The sequence below is a fragment of the Ranitomeya imitator genome, chromosome 8 (genome assembly GCF_032444005.1).
Source record: "Ranitomeya imitator isolate aRanImi1 chromosome 8, aRanImi1.pri, whole genome shotgun sequence".
NCBI lineage: Eukaryota > Metazoa > Chordata > Amphibia > Anura > Dendrobatidae > Ranitomeya > Ranitomeya imitator.
This window is the reverse complement of record NC_091289.1, coordinates 205,745,719-205,764,330: the sequence shown is the minus strand read 5'-3', so window position 1 is coordinate 205,764,330 and position 18,612 is coordinate 205,745,719. Positions and strand designations below refer to the sequence as shown.

The following is an 18,612-nucleotide window of genomic DNA, read 5'->3' as shown; positions in this document are numbered from 1 at the left end:
CAGGGAGCTCCCCCTAGTGGTGACTGCAGACAGGATCTTATCATGTATCTCTGTATACAGGGAGCTCCCCCTAGTGGTGACTGCAGACAGGATCTTATCATGTATCTCTGTATACAGGGAGCTCCCCCTAGTGGTGGCTGCAGACAGGATCTTATCATGTATCTCTGTATACAGGGAGCTCCCCCTAGTGGTGGCTGCAGACAGGGTCTTATCATGTATCTCTGCATACAGGGAGCTCCCCCTAGTGGTGGCTGCAGACAGGATCTTATCATGTATCTCTGTATACAGGGAGCTCCCCCTAGTGGTGGCTGCAGACAGGATCTTACCATATATCTCTGCATACAGGGAGCTCCCCCTAGTGGTGGCTGCAGACATGATCTTATCATGTATCTCTGTATACAAGGAGCTCCCCCTAGTGGTGACTGCAGACAGGATCTTATCATGTATCTCTGTATACAAGGAGCTCCCCCTAGTGGTGGCTGCAGACAGGATCTTATCATGTATCTCTGTATACAGGGAGCTCCCCCTAGTGGTGGCTGCAGACAGGATCTTATCATGTATCTCTGTATATAGGGAGCTCTCCCTAGTGGTGGCTGCAGACAGGATCTTATCATGCATCTCTGTATACAGGGAGCTCCCCCTAGTGGTGAGTGCAGACAGGATCTTATGTATCTCTGTATATAGGGAGCTCCCCCTAGTGGTGGCTGCAGACAGGCTCTTATCATGTATCTCTGTATACAGGGAGCTCCCCCTAGTGGTGGCTGCAGACAGGATCCTATCATGTATCTCTGTATATAGGGAGCTCCCCCTAGTGGTGGCTGCAGACAGGATCTTATCATGCATCTCTGTATACAGGGAGCTTCCCCAGTGGTGAGTGCAGACAGGATCTTATCATGTATCTCTGTATATAGGGAGCTCCCCCTAGTGGTGGCTGCAGACAGTATCTTATCATGTATCTCTGTATACAGGGAGCTCCCCCTAGTGGTGAGTGCAGACAGGATCTTATGTATCTCTGTATATAGGGAGCTCCCCCTAGTGGTGGCTGCAGACAGTATCTTATCATGCATCTCTGTATACAGGGAGCTCCCCCTAGTGGTGAGTGCAGACAGGATCTTATGTATCTCTGTATATAGGGAGCTCCCCCTAGTGGTGGCTGCAGACAGGCTCTTATCATGTATCTCTGTATACAGGGAGCTCCCCCTAGTGGTGGCTGCAGACAGGATCCTATCATGTATCTCTGTATATAGGGAGCTCCCCCTAGTGGTGGCTGCAGACAGGATCTTATCATGCATCTCTGTATACAGGGAGCTTCCCCAGTGGTGAGTGCAGACAGGATCTTATCATGTATCTCTGTATATAGGGAGCTCCCCCTAGTGGTGGCTGCAGACAGGATCTTATCATGTATCTCTGTATACAGGGAGCTCCCCCTAGTGGTGACTGCAGACAGGATCTTATCATGCATCTCTGTATACAGGGAGCTTCCCCAGTGGTGAGTGCAGACAGGATCTTATCATGTATCTCTGTATATAGGGAGCTCCCCCTAGTGGTGGCTGCAGACAGGATCTTATCATGTATCTCTGTATATAGGGAGCTCCCCCTAGTGGTGGCTGCAGACAGGATCTTATCATGTATCTCTGTATACAGGGAGCTCCCCCTAGTGGTGACTGAAGGCAGGATCTTATCATGTATCTCTGTATACAGGGAGCTCCCCCTAGTGGTGACTGCAGACAGGATCTTATCATGTATCTCTGTATGCAGGGAGCTCCCCCTAGTGGTGGCTGCAGACAGGATCTTATCGTCTATCTCTTTATACAGGGAGCTCCTCCTAGTGGTGGCTGCAGACCGGATCTTATCATGTATCTCTGTATACAGGGAGCTCCCCCTAGTGGTGGCTGCAGACAGAATCTTATCTTGTATCTCTGTATACAGGGAGCTCCCCCTAGTGGTGACTGCAGACAGGATCTTATCATGTATCTCTGTATACAGGGAGCTCCCCCTAGTGGTGGCTGCAGACAGGATCTTATCGTCTATCTCTGTATACAGGGAGCTCCTCCTAGTGGTGGCTGCAGATAGGACCTAATCATGTATCTCTGTATACAGGGAGCTCCCCCTAGTGGTGGCTGCAGACAGGATCTTATCATGTATCTCTGTATACAGGGAGGTCCCCCTAGTGGTGGCTGCAGACAGAATCTTATCATGTATCTCTGTATACAGGGAGGTCCCCCTAGTGGTGGCTGCAGACAGGATCTTATCATGTCTCTGTATACAGTGAGCTCCCCCTAGTGGTGGCTGCAGACAGAATCTTATCATGTATCTCTGTATACAGGGAGCTCCCCCTAGTGGTGGCTGCAGATAGGACCTAATCATGTATCTCTGTATACAGGGAGCTCCCCCTAGTGGTGGCTGCAGACAGGATCTTATCATGTATCTCTGTATACAGGGAGGTCCCCCTAGTGGTGGCTGCAGACAGAATCTTATCATGTATCTCTGTATACAGGGAGGTCCCCCTAGTGGTGGCTGCAGACAGGATCTTATCATGTCTCTGTATACAGTGAGCTCCCCCTAGTGGTGGCTGCAGACAGAATCTTATCATGTATCTCTGTATACAGGGAGCTCCCCCTAGTGGTGGCTGCAGACAGGATCTTATCATGTATCTCTGTATACAGGGAGCTCCCCCTAGTGGTGGCTGCAGACAGAATCTTATCATGTATCTCTGTATACAGGGAGCTCCCCCTAGTGGTGGCTGCAGACAGAATCTTATCATGTATCTCTGTATGCAGGGAGCTTCCCCAGTGGTGGCTGCAGACAGGATCTTATCATGTATCTCTGTATATAGGGAGCTCCCCCTAGTGGTGGCTGCAGACAGAATCTTATCATGTATCTCTGTATACAGGGAGTTTTTCCTAGTGGTGGCTGCAGACAGGATCTTATCATGTATCTCTGTATACAGGGAGTTTTTCCTAGTGGTGGCTGCAGACAGGATCTTATCATGTATCTCTGTATACAGGGGGCTCCCCCTAGTGGTGGCTGCAGACAGGATCTTATCATGTATCTCTGTATACAGGGAGCTCCCCCTAGTGGTGACTGAAGGCAGGATCTTATCATGTATCTCTGTATACAGGGAGCTCCCCCTAGTGGTGACTGCAGACAGGATCTTATCATGTATTTCTGTATACAGGGAGCTCCCCCAAGTGGAGACTGCAGACAGGATCTTATCATGTATCTCTGTATACAGGGAGCTCCCCCTAGTGGTGGCTGCAGACAGAATCTTATCGTGTATCTCTGTATACAGGGAGCTCCCTCTAGTGGTGGCTGCAGACAGGATCTTATCATGTATCTCTGTATACAGGGAGCTCCCCCTAGTGGTGGCTGCAGACATTATCTTATCATGTATCTCTGTATACAGGGAGCTCCCCCTAGTGGTGACTGCAGACAAGATCTTATCATGTATCTCTGTATACAGGGAGCTCCCCCTAGTGGTGGCTGCAGACAGAATCTTATCATGTATCTCTGTATACAGGGAGCTCCCCCTAGTGGTGACTGCAGACAGGATCTTATCATGTATCTCTGTATACAAGGAGCTCCCCCTAGTGGTGGCTGCAGACAGGATCTTATCATGTAGCTCTGCATACAGGGAGCTCCCCCTAGTGGTGGCTGCAGACAGGACCTAATCATGTATATCTGTATACAGGGAGCTCCCCCTAGTGGTGGCTGCAGACAGGATCTTACCATATATCTCTGTATACAGGGAGCTCCCCCTAATGGTGGCTGCAGACAGAATCTTATCATGTATCTCTGTATACAGGGAGCTCCCCCTAGTGGTGGCTGCAGACAGAATCTTATCATGTATCTCTGTATACAGGGAGCTCCCCTAGTGGTGGCTGCAGACAGGATCTTATCATGTATCTCTGTATACAGGGAGCTCCCCCTAGTGGTGACTGCAGACAGGATCTTATCATGTATCTCTGTATACAGGGAGCTCCCCTAGTGGTGGCTGCAGACAGAATCTTATCATGTATCTCTGTATACAGGGAGCTCCCCTAGTGGTGGCTGCAGACAGGATCTTATCATGTATCTCTGTATACAGGGAGCTCCCCTAGTGGTGGCTGCAGACAGGATCTTATCATGTATCTCTGTATACAGGGAGCTCCCCTAGTGGTGGCTGCAGACAGGATCTTATCATGTATCTCTGTATACAGGGAGCTCCCCCTAGTGGTGACTGCAGACAGGATCTTATCATGTATCTCTGTATACAAGGAGCTCCCCCTAGTGGTGGCTGCAGACAGGATCTTATCATGTATCTCTGTATACAGGGAGCTCCCCCTAGTGGTGGCTGCAGACAGGATCTTATCATGTATCTCTGTATACAGGGAGCTCCCCCTAGTGGTGACTGAAGGCAGGATCTTATCATGTATCTCTGTATACAGGGAGCTCCCCCTAGTGGTGGCTGCAGACAGAATCTTATCTTGTATCTCTGTATACAGGGAGCTCCCCCTAGTGGTGACTGCAGACAGGATCTTATCATGTATCTCTGTATACAGGGAGCTCCCCCTAGTGGTGGCTGCAGACAGGATCTTATCGTCTATCTCTGTATACAGGGAGCTCCTCCTAGTGGTGGCTGCAGATAGGACCTAATCATGTATCTCTGTATACAGGGAGCTCCCCCTAGTGGTGGCTGCAGACAGGATCTTATCATGTATCTCTGTATACAGGGAGGTCCCCCTAGTGGTGGCTGCAGACAGAATCTTATCATGTATCTCTGTATACAGGGAGGTCCCCCTAGTGGTGGCTGCAGACAGGATCTTATCATGTCTCTGTATACAGGGAGCTCCCCCTAGTGGTGGCTGCAGACAGAATCTTATCTTGTATCTCTGTATACAGGGAGCTCCCCCTAGTGGTGACTGCAGACAGGATCTTATCATGTATCTCTGTATACAGGGAGCTCCCCCTAGTGGTGGCTGCAGACAGGATCTTATCGTCTATCTCTGTATACAGGGAGCTCCTCCTAGTGGTGGCTGCAGATAGGACCTAATCATGTATCTCTGTATACAGGGAGCTCCCCCTAGTGGTGGCTGCAGACAGGATCTTATCATGTATCTCTGTATACAGGGAGGTCCCCCTAGTGGTGGCTGCAGACAGAATCTTATCATGTATCTCTGTATACAGGGAGGTCCCCCTAGTGGTGGCTGCAGACAGGATCTTATCATGTCTCTGTATACAGTGAGCTCCCCCTAGTGGTGGCTGCAGACAGAATCTTATCATGTATCTCTGTATACAGGGAGCTCCCCCTAGTGGTGGCTGCAGACAGGATCTTATCATGTATCTCTGTATACAGGGAGCTCCCCCTAGTGGTGGCTGCAGACAGAATCTTATCATGTATCTCTGTATACAGGGAGCTCCCCCTAGTGGTGGCTGCAGACAGAATCTTATCATGTATCTCTGTATGCAGGGAGCTTCCCCAGTGGTGGCTGCAGACAGGATCTTATCATGTATCTCTGTATATAGGGAGCTCCCCCTAGTGGTGGCTGCAGACAGAATCTTATCATGTATCTCTGTATACAGGGAGTTTTTCCTAGTGGTGGCTGCAGACAGGATCTTATCATGTATCTCTGTATACAGGGAGTTTTTCCTAGTGGTGGCTGCAGACAGGATCTTATCATGTATCTCTGTATACAGGGAGCTCCCCCTAGTGGTGACTGAAGGCAGGATCTTATCATGTATCTCTGTATACAGGGAGCTCCCCCTAGTGGTGACTGAAGGCAGGATCTTATCATGTATCTCTGTATACAGGGAGCTCCCCCTAGTGGTGACTGCAGACAGGATCTTATCATGTATTTCTGTATACAGGGAGCTCCCCCAAGTGGAGACTGCAGACAGGATCTTATCATGTATCTCTGTATACAGGGAGCTCCCCCTAGTGGTGGCTGCAGACAGAATCTTATCGTGTATCTCTGTATACAGGGAGCTCCCTCTAGTGGTGGCTGCAGACAGGATCTTATCATGTATCTCTGTATACAGGGAGCTCCCCCTAGTGGTGGCTGCAGACAGGATCTTATCATGTATCTCTGTATACAGGGAGCTCCCCCTAGTGGTGGCTGCAGACAGAATCTTATCATGTATCTCTGTATACAGGGAGCTCCCCCTAGTGGTGGCTGCAGACATTATCTTATCATGTATCTCTGTATACAGGGAGCTCCCCCTAGTGGTGACTGCAGACAAGATCTTATCATGTATCTCTGTATACAGGGAGCTCCCCCTAGTGGTGGCTGCAGACAGAATCTTATCATGTATCTCTGTATACAGGGAGCTCCTCCTAGTGGTGACTGCAGACAGGATCTTATCATGTATCTCTGTATACAAGGAGCTCCCCCTAGTGGTGGCTGCAGACAGGATCTTATCATGTAGCTCTGCATACAGGGAGCTCCCCCTAGTGGTGGCTGCAGACAGGACCTAATCATGTATATCTGTATACAGGGAGCTCCCCCTAGTGGTGGCTGCAGACAGGATCTTACCATATATCTCTGTATACAGGGAGCTCCCCCTAATGGTGGCTGCAGACAGAATCTTATCATGTATCTCTGTATACAGGGAGCTCCCCCTAGTGGTGGCTGCAGACAGAATCTTATCATGTATCTCTGTATACAGGGAGCTCCCCTAGTGGTGGCTGCAGACAGGATCTTATCATGTATCTCTGTATACAGGGAGCTCCCCCTAGTGGTGACTGCAGACAGGATCTTATCATGTATCTCTGTATACAGGGAGCTCCCCTAGTGGTGGCTGCAGACAGAATCTTATCATGTATCTCTGTATACAGGGAGCTCCCCTAGTGGTGGCTGCAGACAGGATCTTATCATGTATCTCTGTATACAGGGAGCTCCCCTAGTGGTGGCTGCAGACAGGATCTTATCATGTATCTCTGTATACAGGGAGCTCCCCTAGTGGTGGCTGCAGACAGGATCTTATCATGTATCTCTGTATACAGGGAGCTCCCCCTAGTGGTGACTGCAGACAGGATCTTATCATGTATCTCTGTATACAAGGAGCTCCCCCTAGTGGTGACTGCAGACAGGATCTTATCATGTATCTCTGTATACAAGGAGCTCCCCCTAGTGGTGGCTGCAGACAGGATCTTATCATGTATCTCTGTATACAGGGAGCTCCCCCTAGTGGTGGCTGCAGACAGGATCTTATCATGTATCTCTGTATACAGGGAGCTCCCCCTAGTGGTGACTGCAGACAGGATCTTATCATGTATCTCTGTATACAAGGAGCTCCCCCTAGTGGTGACTGCAGACAGGATCTTATCATGTATCTCTGTATACAGGGAGCTCCCCCTAGTGGTGGCTGCAGACAGGATCTTATCATGTATCTCTGTATATAGGGAGCTCCCCCTAGTGGTGGCTGCAGACAGGATCTTATCATGTATCTCTGTATGCAGGGAGCTTCCCCAGTGGTGAGTGCAGACAGGATCTTATCATGTATCTCTGTATATAGGGAGCTCCCCCTAGTGGTGGCTGCAGACAGGATCCTATCATGTATCTCTGTATACAGGGAGCTCCCCCTAGTGGTGGCTGCAGACAGGATCTTATCATGTATCTCTGTATATAGGGAGCTCCCCCTAGTGGTGGCTGCAGACAGGATCTTACCATATATCTCTGTATACAGGGAGCTCCCCCTAATGGTGACTGCAGACAGAATCTTATCATGTATCTCTGTATACAGGGAGCTCCCCCTAGTGGTGGCTGCAGACAGGATCTTATCATGTATCTCTGTATACAGGGAGCTCCCTCTAGTGGTGGCTGCAGACAGGATCTTATCATGTATCTCTGTATACAGGGAGCTCCCTCTAGTGGTGGCTGCAGACAGGATCTTATGTATCTCTGTATATAGGGAGCTCCCCCTAGTGGTGGCTGTAGACAGGATCTTATCATGTATCTCTGTATACAGGGAGCTCCCTCTAGTGGTGGCTGCAGACAGGATCTTATGTATCTCTGTATATAGGGAGCTCCCCCTAGTGGTGGCTGCAGACAGGATCTTACCATATATCTCTGTATACAGGGAGCTCCCCCTAATGGTGGCTGCAGACAGAATCTTATCATGTATCTCTGTATACAGGGAGCTCCCCCTAGTGGTGGCTGCAGACAGGATCTTATCATGTATCTCTGTATACAGGGAGCTCCCTCTAGTGGTGGCTGCAGACAGGATCTTATGTATCTCTGTATATAGGGAGCTCCCCCTAGTGGTGGCTGTAGACAGGATCTTATCATGTATCTCTGTATACAGGGAGCTCCCCCTAGTGGTGACTGCAGACAGGATCTTATCATGTATCTCTTAATACAGGGAGCTCCCCCTAGTGGTGACTGCAGACAGGATCTTATCATGTATCTCTTAATACAGGGAGCTCCCCCTAGTGGTGACTGCAGACAGGATCTTATCATGTATCTCTGTATACAAGGAGCTCCCCCTAGTGGTGACTGCAGACAGGATCTTATCATGTATCTCTGTATACAAGGAGCTCCCCCTAGTGGTGGCTGCAGACAGGATCTTATCATGTATCTCTGTATACAGGGAGCTCCCCCTAGTGGTGACTGCAGACAGGATCTTATCATGTATCTCTGTATACAGGGAGCTCCCCCTAGTGGTGGCTGCAGACAGGATCTTATCATGTATCTCTGTATATAGGGAGCTCCCCCTAGTGGTGGCTGCAGACAGGATCTTATCATGTATCTCTGTATGCAGGGAGCTTCCCCAGTGGTGAGTGCAGACAGGATCTTATCATGTATCTCTGTATATATGGAGCTCCCCCTAGTGGTGGCTGCAGACAGGATCTTATCATGTATCTCTGTATACAAGGAGCTCCCCCTAGTGGTGGCTGCAGACAGGATCTTATCATGTATCTCTGTATACAGGGAGCTCCCCCTAGTGGTGACTGCAGACAGGATCTTATCATGTATCTCTGTATACAGGGAGCTCCCCCTAGTGGTGGCTGCAGACAGGATCTTATCATGTATCTCTGTATATAGGGAGCTCCCCCTAGTGGTGGCTGCAGACAGGATCTTATCATGTATCTCTGTATGCAGGGAGCTTCCCCAGTGGTGAGTGCAGACAGGATCTTATCATGTATCTCTGTATATAGGGAGCTCCCCCTAGTGGTGGCTGCAGACAGGATCTTATCATGTATCTCTGTATACAGAAAGATTTTCCTAGTGGTGTCTGCAGACAGGATCTTATCATGTATCTCTGTATACAGGGGGCTCCCCCTAGTGGTGACTGCAGACAGGATCTTATCATGTATCTCTGTATACAGGGAGCTCCCCCTAGTGGTGACTGAAGGCAGGATCTTATCATGTATCTCTGTATACAGGGAGCTCCCCCTAGTGGTGTCTGCAGACAGGATCTTATCATGTATCTCTGTAAACAGGGAGCTCCCCCTAGTGGTGACTGAAGGCAGGATCTTATCATGTATCTCTGTATACAGGGGGCTCCCCCTAGTGGTGACTGCAGACAGGATCTTATCATGTATCTCTGTATACAGGGAGCTCCCCCTAGTGGTGTCTGCAGACAGGATCTTATCATGTATCTCTGTATACAGGGAGCTCCCCCTAGTGGTGTCTGCAGACAGGATCTTATCATGTATCTCTGTATACGGGGAGCTCCCCCTAGTGGTGTCTGCAGACAGAATCTTATCATGTATCTCTGTAAACAGGGAGCTCCCCCTAGTGGTGGCTGCAGACAGGATCTTATCATGTATCTCTGTATGCAGGGAGCTTCCCCAGTGGTGGCTGCAGACAGGATCTTATCATGTATCTCTGTATACAGGGAGCTCCTCCTAGTGGTGGCTGCAGACAGGATCTTATCATGTATCTCTGTATACAGGGAGCTCCCCCTAGTGGTGGCTGCAGACAGAATCTTATCCTGTATCTCTGTATACAGGTAGCTCCCCCTAGTGGTGGCTGCAGACAGGATCTTATCATGTATCTCTGTATACAGGGAGCTCCCCCTAGTGGTGGCTGCAGACAGGATCTTATTATGTATCTCTGTATACAGGGAGATTTTCCTAGTGGTGGCTGCAGACAGGATCTTATCATGTATCTCTGTATACAGGGAGTTTTTCCTAGTGGTGGCTGCAGACAGGATCTTATCATGTATCTCTGTATACAGGGCGCTCCCCCTAGTGGTGACTGCAGACAGGATCTTATCATGTATCTCTGTATACAGGGAGCTCCCCCAAGTGGAGACTGCAGACAGGATCTTATCATGTATCTCTGTATACAGGGAGCTCCCCCTAGTGGTGACTGCAGACAGGATCTTATCATGTATCTCTGTATACAGGGAGCTCCCCCAAGTGGAGACTGCAGACAGGATCTTATCATGTATCTCTGTATACAGGGAGCTCCCCCTAGTGGTGGCTGCAGACAGGATCTTACCATATATCTCTGTATACAGGGAGCTCCCCCTAGTGGTGGCTGCAGACAGAATCTTATCATGTATCTCTGTATACAGGGAGCTCCCCCTAGTGGTGGCTGCAGACAGGATCTTATCATGTATCTCTGTATACAGGGAGCTCCCCCTAGTGGTGGCTGCAGACAGGATCTTATCATGTATCTCTGTGTACAGGGAGCTCCCCTTAGTGGTGACTGCAGAGAGGATCTTATCATGTATCTCTGTATACAGGGAGCTCCCCCTAGTGGTGGCTGCAGAGAGGAATTTATCATGTATCTCTGTATACAGGGAGCTACCCCTAGTGATGACTGCAGACAGGATCTTATCATGTATCTCTGTATACAGGGAGCGCCCCCTAGTGGTGACTGCAGACAGGATCTTATCATGTATCTGTATACAGGGAGCTCCCCCTAGTGGTGGCTGCAGACAGGACCTAATCATGTATCTCTGTATACAGGGAGCTCCCCCTAGTGGTGGCTGCAGACAGGATCTTATCGTGTATCTCTGTATACAGGGAGCTCCCCCTAGTGGTGGCTGCAGACAGGATCATATCATGTATCTCTGTATACAGGGAGCTCCCCCTAGTGGTGGCTGCAGACAGGATCTTACCATATATCTTTGTATACAGGGTGCTCCCCCTAGTGGTGGCTGCAGACAGGATCTTATCATGTATCTCTGTATACAGGGAGCTCCCCCTAGTGGTGGCTGCAGACAGGACCTAATCATGTATCTCTGTATACAGGGAGCTCCCCCTAGTGGTGGCTGCAGACAGGATCTTATCATGTATCTCTGTATACAGGGAGGTCCCCCTAGTGGTGGCTGCAGACAGAATCTTATCATGTATCTCTGTATACAGGGAGGTCCCCCTAGTGGTGGCTGCAGACAGGATCTTATCATGTCTCTGTATACAGGGAGCTCCCCCTAGTGGTGGCTGCAGACAGGATCTTATTATGTATCTCTGTATACAGGGAGCTCCCCCTAGTGGTGGCTGCAGACAGAATCTTATCATGTATCTCTGTATACAGGGAGCTCCCCCTAGTGGTGGCTGCAGACAGGATCTTATCATGTATCTCTGTATGCAGGGAGCTTCCCCTAGTGGTGACTGCAGACAGGATCTTATCATGTATCTCTGTATATAGGGAGCTCCCCCTAGTGGTGGCTGCAGACAGGATCTTATCGTGTATCTCTGTATACAGGGAGCTCCCCCTAGTGGTGACTGCAGACAGGATCTTATCATGTATCTCTGTATATAGGGAGCTCCCCCTAGTGGTGGCTGCAGACAGGATCTTATCATGCATCTCTGTATACAGGGAGATATTCCTAGTGGTGACTGCAGACAGGATCTTATCATGTATCTCTGTATACAGGGAGCTCCCCCTAGTGGTGGCTGCAGACAGAATCTTATCATGTATCTCTGTATACAGGGAGCTCCCCCTAGTGGTGGCTGCAGACAGGATCTTATCATGTATCTCTGTATACAGGGAGCTCCCCCTAGTGGTGGCTGCAGACAGAATCTTATCATGTATCTCTGTATACAGTGAGCTCCCCTAGTGGTGGCTGCAGACAGGATCTTATCATGTATCTCTGTATACAGGGAGCTCCCCCTAGTGGTGGCTGCAGACAGGATCTTATCATGTATCTCTGTATACAGGGAGCTCCCCTAGTGGTGGCTGCAGACAGGATCTTATCATGTATCTCTGTATACTGGGAGCTCCCCTAGTGGTGGCTGCAGACAGGATCTTATCATGTATCTCTGTATACAGGGAGCTCCCCCTAGTGGTTGCTGCAGACAGGATCTTATCATGTATCTCTGTATACAGGGAGCTCCCCCTAGTGGTGACTGCAGACAGGATCTTATCATGTATCTCTTAATACAGGGAGCTCCCCCTAGTGGTGACTGCAGACAGGATCTTATCATGTATCTCTGTATACAAGGAGCTCCCCCTAGTGGTGACTGCAGACAGGATCTTATCATGTATCTCTGTATACAAGGAGCTCCCCCTAGTGGTGGCTGCAGACAGGATCTTATCATGTATCTCTGTATACAGGGAGCTCCCCCTAGTGGTGACTGCAGACAGGATCTTATCATGTATCTCTGTATACAGGGAGCTCCCCCTAGTGGTGGCTGCAGACAGGATCTTATCATGTATCTCTGTATGCAGGGAGCTTCCCCAGTGGTGAGTGCAGACAGGATCTTATCATGTATCTCTGTATACAGGGATCTCCCCCTAGTGGTGGCTGCAGACAGAATCTTATCATGTATCTCTGTACACAGGGAGCTCCCCCTAGTGGTGGCCGCAGACAGGATCTTATCATGTATCTCTGTATACAGGGAGCTCCCCCTAGTGGTGGCTGCAGACAGGATCTTATCATGCATCTCTGTATACAGGGAGATTTTCCTAGTGGTGACTGAAGGCAGGATCTTATCATGTATCTCTGTATACAGGGAGCTCCCCCTAGTGGTGACTGCAGACAGGATCTTATCATGTATCTCTGTATACAGGGAGCTCCCCTTAGTGGTGACTGCAGAGAGGATCTTATCATGTTTCTCTGTATACAGGGAGCTCCCCCTAGTGGTGGCTGCAGAGAGGATCTTTTCATGTATCTCTGTATACAGGGAGCTCCCCTTAGTGGTGGCTGCAGATAGGATCTTTTCATGTATCTCTGTATACAGGGAGCTCCCCCTAGTGGTGGCTGCAGACAGGATCTTATCATGTATCTCTGTATACAGGGAGCTCCCCCTAGTGGTGGCTGCAGACAGGATCTCATCATGTATCTCTGTATACAGGGAGCTCCCCCTAGTGGTGGCTGCAGACAGGATCTCATCATGTATCTCTGTATACAGGGAGCTCCCCCTAGTGGTGGCTGCAGACAGGATCTCATCATGTATCTCTGTATACAGGGAGCTCCCCCTAGTGGTGGCTGCAGCGAGGATCTTTTCATGTATCTCTGTATACAGGGAGCTCCCCCTAGTGGTGGCTGCAGACAGGATCTTTTCATGTATCTCTGTATACAGGGAGCTCCCCCTAGTGGTGGCTGCAGACAGGATCTTATCATGTATCTCTGTATACAGGGAGCTCCCCCTAGTGGTGGCTGCAGACAGGATCTCATCATGTATCTCTGTATACAGGGAGCTCCCCCTAGTGGTGACTGCAGACAGGATCTTATCATGTATCTCTGTATACAGGGAGCTCCCCCTAGTGGTGGCTGCAGACAGGATCTTATCATGTATCTCTGTGTACAGGGAGCTCCCCTTAGTGGTGACTGCAGAGAGGATCTTATCATGTATCTCTGTATACAGGGAGCTCCCCCTAGTGGTGGCTGCAGAGAGGAATTTATCATGTATCTCTGTATACAGGGAGCTACCCCTAGTGATGACTGCAGACAGGATCTTATCATGTATCTCTGTATACAGGGAGCTCCCCCTAGTGGTGACTGCAGACAGGATCTTTTCATGTATCTCTGTATACAGGGAGCTCCCCCTAGTGGTGACTGCAGGCAGGATCTTATTATGTATCTCTGTATACAGGGAGCTCCCCCTAGTGGTGACTGCAGGCAGGATCTTATCATGTATCTCTGTATACTGGGAGCTCCTCCTAGTGGTGACTGCAGACAGGATCTTATCATGTATCTGTATACAGGGAGCTCCCCCTAGTGGTGACTGCAGACAGGATCTTATCATGTATCTCTGTATACAGGGAGCTCCCCCTAGTGGTGGCTGCAGACAGGATCCTATCATGTATCTGTATACAGGGAGCTCCCCCTAGTGGTGGCTGCAGAGAGGATCTTATCATGTATCTATGTATACAGGGAGCTCCCCCTAGTGGTGGCTGCAGACAGGATCTTATCATGTATCTCTGTATACAGGGAGCTCCCCCTAGTGGTGGCTGCAGACAGGATCCTATCATGTATCTCTGTATACAGGGAGCTCCCCCTAGTGGTGACTGCAGACAGGATCTTATCATGTATCTGTATACAGGGAGCTCCCCCTAGTGGTGGCTGCAGACAGGATCTTATCATGTATCTATGTATACAGGGAGCTCCCCCTAGTGGTGGCTGCAGACAGGATCTTATCATGTATCTCTGTATACAGGGAGCTCCCCCTAGTGGTGGCTGCAGACAGGATCCTATCATGTATCTCTGTATACAGGGAGCTCCCCCTAGTGGTGGCTGCAGACAGGATCCTATCATGTATCTCTGTATACAGGGAGCTCCCCCTAGTGGTGGCTGCAGACAGGATCTTATCATGTATCTCTGTATACAGGGAGCTCCCCCTAGTGGTGGCTGCAGACAGGATCTTATCATGTATCTCTGTATACAGGGAGCTCCCCCTAGTGGTGGCTGCAGACAGGATCTTATCATGTATCTCTGTATACAGGGAGCTCCCCCTAGTGGTGACAGCAGACAGAATCTTATCATGTATCTCTGCATATAGGGAGCTCCCCCTAGTGGTGGCTGCAGACAGAATCTTATCATGTATCTCTGTATGCAGGAAGCTTCTCCTAGTGGTGGCTGCAGACAGGATCTTATCATGTATCTCTGTATACAGGGAGCTCCCCCTAGTGGTGACTGCAGAGAGGATCTTATCATGTATCTCTGTATACAGTGAGCTCCCCCTAGTGGTGGCTGCAGACAGGATCTTATCATGTATCTCTGTATGCAGGGAGCTCCCCCTAGTGGTGGCTGCAGACAGGATCCTATCATGTATCTCTGTACACAGGGAGCTCACCCTAGTGGTGGCTGCAGACAGAATCTTATCATGTATCTCTGTATGCAGGGATCTTCTCCTAGTGGTGGCTGCAGACAGAATCTTATCATGTATCTCTGTATACAGGGAGCTCCCCCTAGTGGTGACTGCAGACAGGATCTTATCATGTATCTCTGTATACAGGGCGCTCCCCCTAGTGGTGGCTGCAGACAGGATCTTATCATGTATCTCTGTATACAGGGAGCTCCCCCTAGTGGTGGCTGCAGACAGGATCTTATCGTGTATCTCTGTATACAGGGAGCTCCCCCTAGTGGTGGCTGCAGACAGGATCTTATCATGTGTCACGATATGGTATGAAATATTATAAGTAGTTCTCTTGCTAGCCTGCATGGGCTAAGCCCCCTTCTTGGAGTAACAGTTTGTAGCTGCAAATTCCTGGCTTTCCTTCTCTGAGAGTATGGGGGAAGAGAGGTTTTATTGCCGCATGGAATTTACAACTGGCATTTCCTGTGTAAGCTCTTGTTCAGCTATAAGGGAAGTAGAAACTTCAAGAATCCATGAAAGATTCTTTGTTTAGTTTTTGTTAGATATTAGGCAAACGATTTAAGCTAGGAACATGAAAATATATATTCGTAGTCTCACTCGGTGTATCTACACATCCCATGAAACTCGGGTTTCTAACTCCATCTGGTAAAGAAGTAGGGTTTTCTCTGGAAAAATGTATCCCAGATAGGACATATTTGATCTCATTAGAATGCTCACGTTAATCCGAGATGAATTATGAGTATGTTAGGACTCTGACGTGTTTTGTAGTGAAGTTATAGAAATCAGAGGAAATAGTTTAAAGTTTAGGCAGAATGTAGAGAGAGGAGGGTCTGAATAAGCCAGCCCTTCTGTGATGTCAAAGCCTTAAGGTATTAAGTTTGTGGCAGGAGCCCCAGCTCACTCTCTTCTGCTGATGTTTCCTTCTGGACTGCTTGTCTTCTGAAGCCAGCAGCACGTCCAAATTAGCTGGGACATATGGAAAAACTCCACTAGCCTGGATGCCTGTCATGCTTTAAACATGTGAGTGTTGCTTTTCTCATTTATTCCCTTTATGTTATAATTACCCTTGTACATATTTGCAATTGTCTCATTTGTAACTTCTTTATAAAATATTTTTGATAACGCACTGCCTAATTTTTAATGGGATATACTATTATATGTTAGTTCTTCTCCATGCTCTAAAAACCGTACCCTAAGTCTTCTGAAGGGAAAACGCTACTGTTACTGTTGAGTTGGGTTAGCTTCGGACCCGTTTAATCGAAGCTGGTGGCAGCGAAAGTGTGCTGACTGTTGGATTATGCTGAAGCAACTGCGGGTTTGATAATTATTGTTCCTGCCTGAGTGGGAGTAGTTATCGCATCGCTGCAGCGTGCCCAATAGCCAGTACATAGCAGGCAGCCTTTCTGGCGACTAATTACCCAGGGTGCAGTACCTAATCTGACCTGAAAGTAAGGGGGCGCCAGAGAACTGCAAGTGTTAAGTGGAACTGTAAGCGGGATATACATAAATCCCTGCAGTTCGTGGTATATTGAAAGCAGTGGGATACCTAGAATAAGCCCCTGCTGTAAACTAAGAGGTCAATAGCCTTGTGTGTGGTTTTTCATCACATCGTGGAGTGGAGGGATAACTAAGATAAGCCCCCCCTGCACATGTGATAGCCGTCTGTTGGCCTAAAGTCACCTCAATCCGTGACGTAGGGGTGACGGTCACGGTGTGAATCCTGACCCATTGATGACAGCGGTCAGGGGAATCGTGACATCATGTATCTCTGTATACAGGGAGCTCCTCCTAGTGGTGACTGCAGACAGAATCTTATCATGTATCTCTGTATACAGGGAGCTCCCCCTAGTGGTGACTGCAGGCAGGATCTTATCATGTATCTCTGTATACAGGGAGCTCCCCCTAGTGGTGGCTGCAGACGGGATCTTATCATGTATCTCTGTATACAGGGAGCTCCCCCTAGTGGTGACTGCAGGCAGGATCTTATCATGTATCTCTGTATACAGGGAGCTCCCCCTAGTGGTGGCTGCAGACAGCATCTTATCATGTATCTCTGTATACAGGGAGCTCCCCCTAGTGGTGGCTGCAGACAGGATCTTATCATGTATCTCTGTATACAGGGAGCTCCTCCTAGTGGTGGCTGCAGACAGGATCATATCATGTATCTCTGTATGCAGGGAGCTTCTCCTAGTGGAGGCTGCAGACATGATCTTATGTATCTCTGTATACAGGGAGCTCCCCCTAGTGGTGACTGCAGACAGGATCTTATCATGTATCTCTGTATACAGGGAGCTCCCCCTAGTGGTGGCTGCAGACAGGATCTTATCATGTATCTCTGTATACAGGGAGCTCCTCCTAGTGGTGTCTGCAGACAGGATCTTATCATGTATCTCTGTATACAGGGAGCTCCCCCTAGTGGTGGCTGCAGACAGGATCTTATCATGTATCTCTGTATACAGGGAGCTCCCCCTAGTGGTGGCTGCAGACAGGATCTTATCATGTATCTCTGTATACAGGGAGCTCCCCCTAGTGGTGGCTGCAGACAGGATCTCATCATGTATCTCTGTATACAGGGAGCTCCCCCTAGTGGTGGCTGCAGACAGGATCCTATCATGTATCTCTGTATACAGGGAGCTCCCCCTAGTGGTGGCTGCAGACAGGATCATATCATGTATCTCCGTATGCAGGGAGCTCCCCCTAGTGGTGGCTGCAGACAGGATCCTATCATGTATCTCTGTATACAGGGAGCTCCCCCTAGTGGTGGCTGCAGACAGGATCATATCATGTATCTCCGTATACAGGGAGCTCCCCCTAGTGGTGGCTGCAGACAGGATCCTATCATGTATCTCTGTATACAGGGAGCTCCCCCTAGTGGTGGCTGCAGACAGGATCATATCATGTATCTCCGTATGCAGGGAGCTCCCCCTAGTGGTGGCTGCAGACAGGATCCTATCATGTATCTCTGTATACAGGGAGCTCCCCCTAGTGGTGGCTGCAGACAGGATCATATCATGTATCTCCGTATGCAGGGAGCTTCTCCTAGTGGTGGCTGCACTTCGGACATTTTTATAGATGCCCAGTGGATTTGTATTGTAGAAATACAAATCCACTGATTGTATCTCATTTGGTGCTCTCGGACTCAGTCTTTTAGTTTATATTTTTTTATATAGAAATTTTAGGATGCTGATTTTTCAGAATTAATGTTTTTTCCATTTTTTTCTTTAACTTGTGAAGGCTTTGGAGGTGACCAAGGAAGTGAATTGCGTGATCGATTTTCTGCCAGATTGTGAGATGCAGGTGCAGGATGTGAAGAAGCAGCAAGAAAAGGGTCTTCTCTTTGGGGTGCCAATCTCCATCAAGGACAATGCTGGATATAAGGTTTATGATGCATTTAATACCCAGATTGTGAAATATTG

The 18,612-nt window shown here is 48.9% G+C and overlaps 1 protein-coding gene across 2 annotated transcripts in view; it reads left to right on the top strand.

The window, feature by feature from the left end:
* The window catches only part of LOC138647079 (vitamin D3 hydroxylase-associated protein-like), a 160,574-nt gene that overhangs the window by 55,870 nt on the left and 86,092 nt on the right, over nt 1-18,612 (top strand). For both annotated transcript variants that reach the window (XM_069735897.1, XM_069735898.1), the window contains exon 3: nt 18,431-18,574. In XM_069735897.1, the coding sequence (XP_069591998.1) occupies nt 18,431-18,574 (144 nt within the window). The remainder of the gene's footprint in view (nt 1-18,430; nt 18,575-18,612) is intronic.